We start from the raw sequence: 9,230 nt of genomic DNA, 5'->3' as shown, positions 1-9,230 counted from the left end.
TCTTGATCAACAAAGTTTTCAAACTTTGGTTCAAGGAATAGGATTTATACATAAATGTGTTTCCACAACAATGCTTATGTCCACCATTGGTTATGTAATCTAAACTCTCATTTCAATCATTGAAACATTCTTAGAGGACGTTATACAGTTGTTACACCATTTCTCGTCAAAGCAATTTTCAAGGTGATTGAAACATATCATGACTTTCGTCACATGATAAAGATAAACTTGGTTAAAGAGAAAAGCTTACCAACTCATATTTCGAGATATAGATAGGCGAGGTATACTTGGCTCGAGATATCAAATGTGTATAATCAAAGTCTATATATATATATATCATACGACTTCTTGTCTCAAAGAGTAGGAGATAGAGTAGATATACTTTTGAGTGATAGATAAGTTCAAGTCTTCACATACCTTTTTGTCGAGAAGTTCCACCGGTTTCTTGAGTAGTTCTTCTACTTGTATGATGAATCACCATGAACTCCTTAAGCTCAACTATACTTTCTATCCTAGTACGAGACTTAGCTATAATAGACTAGAAATCAAGACTTATAGTTTTGATCACTAACATTGACAAACATGCTTGATATAGCAACGCATGCGAGTTCGACCGAGCAATACTCTAACACCAAATACGTGACTTATTTATAAGTTGGAGGTGTCGGAATACATACGGAACTAGGTGAACTATAGGGTTAGTTACTTGGTCTCAACTATACGAAGTTAGGTGTAATTTTGTGTAGCGGCTTAATCCTGAGAGTATTTAATTCTGGACTAGGTCCCGGGGTTTTTCTGCATTTGCGGTTTCCTCATTAACAAAATCTTGTTGTGTCATTTACTTTTATTTTCCGCATTATAATTATTTTATTATAATTAAAGTAAATTACACAAACGTTACTTACTATTTACTTGATAAGCAATCCTATTGTGTTTGGTTAAGTCCGAACCTTTGTATCGAGTAAACATACTTAGTTGTTGTATTGTCTCGATCTCGTATCCATAGACGATCACACGAAGTGTGAACCGATTATTTGTATTGTCTCGACTCAGTCTATAGACAATAACATTCGGAGAAAGGACTTATAGGTAGGAAAAGTTTTAGCCCGAGGTATATTTGGGTACCCTCGCCTTTTCATATATGCTCGATTCAGCAATCTCATCAAACATGTACCTCTCGATCCAAATCGTCTAAGTATCATTGTTGCCTCAGCTAACACTATGATATGGCACAATCATCAAATCCCATCAGAGATATCATGTCTATGGTACACGAAGCATCATTGCTCGTCTCAGCATACACTTCATGCTTCATTCATCAAAATGACGAGTCCCTATAAAACATACCAGACTTAACGTCGAGAATCATATTAGACTCATCAGCATGCTAAGACTAGCAACTAGGCCAACAATTGACCAAATAACTGCACCTCTATAAAATATACTTAACCATGCTCGAGATACCAATAGTATCGCATGGGGTATATTCACTAGGGTTTTCGTATGGAGGCCTACAACATGTGCAGTAAGAAATACACCGACGATAAGAAAGTGAGTAAGTCGTGCTGGAAGTTGAGGCAGTGAATGGAATAATGGTCTTACAATCACCAAGTTTCTCTAACAAAGCAGAACTGGTTTCACCATGATTTTGACTTCTCTACTCTTACATTTCTTTGCAACTGCCACCACTTACATGAGATCAATGTGTTAACTACCTTTGCTATAAATAGGTTCATCAACCTATCGACATGATATGAAAGCCATATCCCAAAAACATTACATGAAAACTTTTTCTCGGTCTAACATAGAAAAATCATCTCCAAAGCAGTTCAACACATCCACAACAAGTGGATATTTGAGATTCAAAGTGCACCATTACGAGCATAAACATTTCGATGTTGAAGATTTTGTCAATATTTCAGTTATATGTCGTTTGCTGGTAGAGACTAGACTGCAAAAAACAGATCCACTTGTATATATAGTCCTGTTTGTGCTTACACTTCTAGTTTCTACTGCAACAACATAAATATTATTTTAGATGAAAATTTATGAAAATTTTAGATGACGTCTTATCTTAAATTCGGTGATAGATATTCTCGAGATCTAAAAAAATTGGGAATTTCGGTATAATATATTTCTGAGTTAAAAAATTTGAGGAGGTATACATTAAACCTTTTTTTTTTTGGTATATTTTGTGTTACCAATACAATTTTTCATACTAAAAAAATACAAATATCCATCTTTAAGTATTTTGAAGAAAAAAAAACCTTTAACAAAAAAAGGTAAAGTTATGATATATTAAGTTAGATAGTGATTATACGAGGGTAGCTCATATCCAAGGAGTCATTTATTACAATTTGATTAAATAAAAAGGGATTGTATGGTCCCAAAAGGTTATTGAGAGGTTTCCTATCTGAAAGCCATCCACAACAAAATTTGTCGGACCATCCGCTGCCTAGTTTCCTTCCATGTAGTTGTGATGGAAAGTACACTGAGGAATTTGACACATTCTTTGTTTGATTTCACGTTTCATACCTGCTATTTTCCAAGGTGGTTCCAAGTTAGATGTTAGGAATCTTAACAAATTTTTAGAGTGTGTTTTGACTTGCACTTTGAGCAAGTTACATCGCGTTGCTGTTCTTGATGTTATCATCATGGCTAAAGTTTCAGCTGTTAAAGCGTTGGTGATACCCAAAGGTTGTGCCGTTGCAACCACAGTTCTTTCATACGTGTCCCTGCATATGAATCCTCCACCATCAGATCCTGTGTGTCCTTTAACGCTCTATCCATATTGATCTTGACCCAATCTATATTAGGGTATATGCAACCCACCGATATGGTAGTTGTTGATCTTGTGTTGTTTGATAGATTTATTGTAGGTGGAAACACAAGTTACACGGGAGGAATGATCTCATTTTCCAAACTGAATTCTTATTGTGAGCTTAGGCTCATCTGCATAATGTTCTATGGGTTTGGCTGCTTTTGTCGATAAATCAGCTCATTAACCATAAGAACCAGAATAGAAAGCAAAAGGAGGTAATGACAAAGGAATGGACTTTTGTTTGAAGAAGTTGTGGGATTGTTGTTTAGGGTGTCAGAGTATTCTGAGAAATCTGAGTAGAATTTTATTGGGTTGATATGCGTGTGAGAAGGATGCCAAAAAAAATTGCAGCGACTTGACATTGTATAAGAATGTGTATAACAGTTTCCGGATCATTGTTACATTGTGTGCAGAGGTTGAAATCGGTGAGTTGGATATGATTTAGAATAACGAAGATTGGAAGACCTTCTTTAATATTTTCCACAAGAAAAGTTGATCCACTTTTTAGGGGACAAGTTAGAGTCCACAAGCAGTTTGTGGTTGGTAAAGGGTTGTGATGCAACTGATCCACTGTTTGGGTAAGGTATCTATATCCTGAGGCTGGGTGTATCTTCCAGTTTTTGAGTGTGACCAGATGAGTTTATCTAGAGAGTTGTCACTGGGTAAATGTATGTTTACCATTTGTTGGGATGCTAGGGGAGGTAAGAGCCTTAGCATATCATGTATCTAGTTATGGGTTAGAGGATCTATGATATCTTCCACAGTATGGATGGAGTGGTGCATAACGGGGTCAAGGTTGTCTAAATAAGGGATCCAATTTTCCTGGATAAGGGTTGTTGAACTGTTGCCATTATGTTGGAATAAATGTTGTTTAATTGTAGGTATCAGCGAAGCCAACTGTCTCCGTTGTGGATTAGGTGGAATGTCTCTGAAAATGGGTTGTTATATAAGATACTTCTCTTTACAAAGACAAACATAGATGGAATAAGGTTGCTCGTGGATACTTCAGACCTTTTTCATTAGTAAAGCTTTATTATGCTGACTACGGATTCGGATTCCCAGTCCTCCTTCGATTTTGGGTTTGGTTAGTTTATCCCAAACCCACGTGATGAATCTTTCCAACGGTAGAATCATGTCCCTAGAAAAAATCCCTGGCGATAAGATCTATTTGTTTATGTACAAGGGTGGGAAAAGCTATGACTGCATTATGTGGTTGGCAGAGGGGTGGGAAAGGTTTTATGAGAACTAACCTTCCTGCAGGTGTTAGAAATTTCGTCATCCATGATTTTGCCTTTTTTTGCCAGTCGTCGGAGCAGATGAGAATAATGTGGCGAGAAGTTCTGCCATGTTTAAATTCGACTCCCAGATAGTTAGGAGGGATTGTAATGGTTGTTGTAATTGACGAAGCTAATCTACCTTATCCGGGTCAAGCTTAGGGTGGTCAATGATGGTAGATTTTGGTGTGTTGATTTGTTAACCTGCCGAAGTACTGTAAGATTTGAGTAATTGTTCGAGATGATTATTGTTCTCCGTCGAGGTTTTGTATGTAATCAGGATGTCATCTGCATACATAAAGTGATGTAGAATAGGTGGAGTTTTGTGAGAAATACGGAGCTCTTCTAAGCGTTTTTGGGCTTCTAGATTTTCGAGCTTTGTTGATAGAAACTCTGCACAAATAGTAAATACATAGGAAGAAATGTGGATCCCCTGTTGTATTCATCTAGTCGGAGTTATATATCCATGCGGTGTGCTATTAATGTTTATCGAATAAGTAATTGTTTGAGAAGCCTACAAAAATGGTCGGAAATTCCATTTTGATGAAATATTTTCTGATGAAACTCTAGTTTAGGCTATCATATGTATCTTGTATATTTAATTTAAGAGCTAATTTTATATCCTTGGTATCGGCTGATGAGAAAATAAGTGGAATAATTTTCTAGCAACAGCTATGTTTTCATGAATAGAATGTTGAGGTAAAAATGCACTTTGATATGGGCTTATAAAAATAGGTGGAATAACTTTCTAGCAATAGCTTATAGCTATGTTGTCATGAATAGAATGTTCAGGTAAAAATGCACTTTGATATGAGCTTATTAAAAATGAGAGAAAAACTCAAATACGACTGACTAGGATATTTTCTATGATTTTATACATAACATTGCAGGGGCCTATAGGTCGGAATTGTGAAACTTCTGACGGATGATCCACTTTTAGTATTAAAGTGAAGTTTCTGTGGTTCATAAGGAGATGAATGTTGAGGGTATTGAGAAAACCGCAAACTATAGCAATTAGTTCCAAATGATTCGTTTCCTAGTAGGGACTAGACTGTAAGAAACGAATCCACTTACATGTAGAGTGCTCATGCTTGTGCTTACACTTCTAGTTTCTACTGCAACAATTAAAAACTATTTTTAGTTATGCACATCGTCAAAATCCAGCTTCGTAGAAGTAGGAACATTGATGAAATTTTTGGACGACTTTCTATTATAAATTCGATAATAGATGATTCTCGAGATCTTAAAACGCTGGTAATTTCAATCTAACATATTTTTGAGTTAAAATACTCGAGGAGAAGGCCTATTCTTTTAGTATGTCTTTTAAGAGTTTTATTTTGCGTTATCAATACAAATTTTCAAACTAAAAATAACACATACATCCATTTTTTAAAAAATTCAGAAAATAATCTTGCAAAAAAAAGAAAAAACTGTAAATATCACAGGTAGGAGAGACTATACCCAAGAATGCCGGGGGCAGATTTATTTGTAGGGACTCGAGTTCTCAGATTATGATGGCTCTGGCACAACCATTAGGAATAATTGCATCCTTAGTAGCTGAAACGTGGACAACTTTTTTGGTTTCTAGGATGACGACGGAAAAACAATGGCCAAAGGTTATCTTCAAAACAGATTCGGAAAACTTGATGCGCTTTATAAAAACCGACGCAGAAGACCCATGGTATATTATAGAAATGATTTACGAAACAAAATATGCGAAAAATTCCACAATGTGTTATTCAGCATAACTATAAAGAAGGCAATCAAGCGGCAGATGATTTAACAAATTACGGAACTGATGAAAGCCAAGCTGGAAACTTATCGACAACAATAAGAGATCAGACAATCCCACCTTTTATTGGACAAATTATTACAAAAGACTCAATGGATACAAAATAACCACGTATAATATCTATCTAGTTCTGTTATTTGTTTTACATGCAAAGAAAAAAAAAAGTGTGCCCACGAGATAAACGTTCCCCCGTATAGAGTTTTAGAGAAAGATGGGTCCCATTCCAACAATCAATCACCAATTTGTCCGTTCCAGTGCGTTTGTGATAAACGTGCTCACATCAGTAGACAGTATCTTCAAAGAGTCCAAATTTCATCATCCATGTATGGTTATCTGACCGTCTCTCGTGAAAGTTGTTGCTAAGTGCTAACCATTCACATATGGTCCTATGGATGGTATAACCAAAGCAAATTCATAGTAATAAGTGAAAGAATTAGTTCATTTTGAATTCTGTAGTTCTATCATAGGTTAATTGGGACATTTTACTCCTTAAAAGTTATGGTAAAAAATTCTTCATGGTTTATATACAACAACTTCAATAATAATAAACGATGAAATTACATCAACTTCTGTAAATGATATTCCAAATGAATCACCAATGAATATCTTGAAGAACAAGTAGTAGCTAGTTATTGTTGGGCATTAGCCATAAAAGCTCATTGTGTACTCAAAACAGAGAGTTAGGTTAAAAAAAAAATAAACACTAAATAGTTGTAGAAATTAAAAGCTCGTTAAGAAGAAAATTGACATCTGACCGACCGCCAACTGCCCGCGAAGCTGAGACCATAGAAATATTATCCGTTAGACTATCGGGGCCTAAGGGCAACTGCAATGGTGCGATCAAAATCAAAGACCAAATACCAAAAAAAAGATCGAATTTTAGGTTTAGTCCGTGGCAACAAGCAACGGTACCCGACTAAAATTTGGTCGAGCGTAACTCAAATATCCGTCCCACATAACTTTCATCAGGCGAACACTATATGTTCGTCCCTCTTTTTTTTATAAAACATTTTTTCATGGGACGAACATTATATGTCCGCCCAATTCTTTTTAAAAATTTTTTGAAAACAACTTTTCAAGGGGCGGGCACTAGTATGTCCGCCCCATTTTCTCTATTTTTTTAAAAAAAACAATTTTCAAAGAGCGGACATATAATGTCCGCCTCATTTTTTTTTTTTTTAATTCAAAAACTTTCGTCAGGCGCATTTTATACTTACGCCCCACTCCCGACGAACTTTTAATCTCCGCTCGACAGTCTGAAATTTGGGTTTTGGTCCAGATTTTAGTCTTTAATCCGTACCACTGTGTCTCGTTCCTCGACCAAATAAATGGGTTTGATCGCCCACTGTGGATGCTCTAGGAACTAAATTCCCGTAGTGTGAACAGTTAAAGGAAAAAGGTCTATATAAAGGAAATACAAGCATCAATATTCAACCAATTCAGGCACATAGAGATGGCTAAGCTTCTCTCTTTGATTCTAGGGGTTTTCTTGCTGTTCATTGTGTCCATTTCTGCCTCTACTGATCAGGAAAATACCGGTGTCTCTACTTTTTCTGGTAAGTAGTAGTTTCCATTCACTTATTTTAAATGATTAACATGGTGAAAGTTAGGAACCGATTTCAGGTGAGGCGGTGAGGACAGTTTATGCTTGCAAGATTAGCTCAACGAATTAAACATCTAATCTTGTCATTCATTGGGTGGTTATATGAGCTTTTTTTTTCCACTACCTAAGTGATAGGATTACAAATTGCATTCTCTTAAAAATCATTCCACACAATGCACCATGATCATCCTTTGAGTCTAATCCGCTCTAGGTTGGTAATAATTGACAACCCATTGTAGCAACTGTACCATGCGAGCGTATTGTTGTTTGTCAAGTAACGGAAATGTGCTTGCCTGTTACATGGGGGTTTACCAAATGGTAAGCGATTATGAAGGGATACCCGCATAAATGCGCGGGGTCTGGTAACTCCCAGTGTAAATTGGTACCATGTAGGCTGTAGCAACCTTGAAAATGTGGGATCTGATAGAAAATTATAGTTTTAACGGAAATGCATGGAGTTGCTCCAACAACCATACCGTGCACACTAAATCATTAAAATGGAGCTTATTTTCTTTTAAATTTGCAAAATATCTGTTGAACACTTTTTTTATTTTTATTTTTAATTTATTTATTTATCTATTTTTAATAGAAAGAGATATAAAAATGCTGTAGACAAATTTGTTGATCTTGCACATCCCTAATATTAAACCTATTGGACTAATGATCAGTTTTATGATTATAAAGAGTTAGCATCAGCCACAACATCGGACATTTCTTGCGCCGACGGCGACTCATATTCGGAAACTACGCTTATCACATCAGATTGCAACGATTGTACAAATTGGTGTAAAGAAGAATGTGCAGATTTAGGAGGTTCCGTGGTTGACAGCAAGTGCTCAATAGGTGAATCTAAATTTGCAAGGCGTTGCAAGTGTTGCTGTCGGGAAAACCCACCTCCATGCCCTGCCAACACTTGTCCTAAAGAGATGAGTGTAGTGTTAAAACCAGGAAAGAAGGCATGCAAATACATACTGTCGTCATCATTATCTTCATCAGCAGTTAAGTAAGGTCGATTCAGTCACATGTTCGACTTTTGATTTTTCCATCTTGATTTGTGATAATAAAATAGTTGCGTAAGCATATGTGTGTATTTGTTTATGTACATGCATGGTGCTGGTTGTAATATGATTCTGTACATTTGAAATCCTCAGCACGTTTTACTTTCATATTAGCCATTAGGCAACCTAGTTTCTTGGTCTCTTTAAAATCTTCGTAGGGTTTCATATGAATCGGGCTGCAAACAAAATGTATTGGGGGCTGCACTTGATTAAAATGTCCAGAATGTGGATATGGGGACTTAATCATGTAAAAGTTTAAAGATGTACTGAATTAATTAGATTTATTACCTTATTAATCTTCCATAACTAAAATAATCTAATCTAATATAAAACCTAAATCTCGAATAAACTTCTTCATCTTTTCCTCTTCTCCTTTCCATCTTCTTGTACTTCAACTCGTTTCAACGATGTGTAATCATCGAGTCTCAAATAAGTTCATCGTCGATTAAACTCTTCAAATAAAAGATGGTGAAGACAAAGGAAAAGGGCAAAGGCAACAAAGGTCCAAAACAAGCAAGTAAACCAGCGAATTCAACTTCATCATCTTTCTTTGAAGATGATGAACTTGAAAATCGAGAATTGGTGGCTCACTGAGTTCAAAAAGGAGTTAATACACCAAATATGAATCGAAAAACCCACCATTTATTCCTGCTTTCGTTTGGTTAAAACTTTCGATCCGAAA

At 36.0% G+C, this 9,230-nt stretch overlaps 1 protein-coding gene across 1 annotated transcript; it reads left to right on the top strand.

Annotated features, from left to right (window-relative positions):
- Positions 1–7,270: 7,270 nt before the first annotated feature.
- LOC113304598 lies at positions 7,271–8,673 on the top strand. The gene is made up of 2 exons (XM_026553742.1): positions 7,271–7,443; positions 8,175–8,673. The coding sequence occupies exons 1-2, from the start codon at positions 7,341–7,343 to the stop codon at positions 8,495–8,497; spliced, it is 426 nt and encodes a 141-aa protein (XP_026409527.1). The 5' UTR covers positions 7,271–7,340; the 3' UTR covers positions 8,498–8,673.
- The last annotated feature ends 557 nt before the right edge of the window (positions 8,674–9,230 follow it).

Source organism: Papaver somniferum, chromosome 8 (assembly GCF_003573695.1).
Source record: "Papaver somniferum cultivar HN1 chromosome 8, ASM357369v1, whole genome shotgun sequence".
NCBI lineage: Eukaryota > Viridiplantae > Streptophyta > Magnoliopsida > Ranunculales > Papaveraceae > Papaver > Papaver somniferum.
This window is presented reverse-complemented; position numbering and strand designations above follow the sequence as displayed.

Bases quoted from the DNA above. Each gene is read 5' to 3' on its own strand.
- LOC113304598 (XM_026553742.1), top strand. From the start codon at position 7,341: ATGGCTAAGCTTCTCTCTTTGATTCTAGGGGTTTTCTTGCTGTTCATT. The intron at 7,444-8,174 runs GTAAGTAGTAGT...ATGATTATAAAG, and splicing joins CGGTGTCTCTACTTTTTCTG to AGTTAGCATCAGCCACAACA.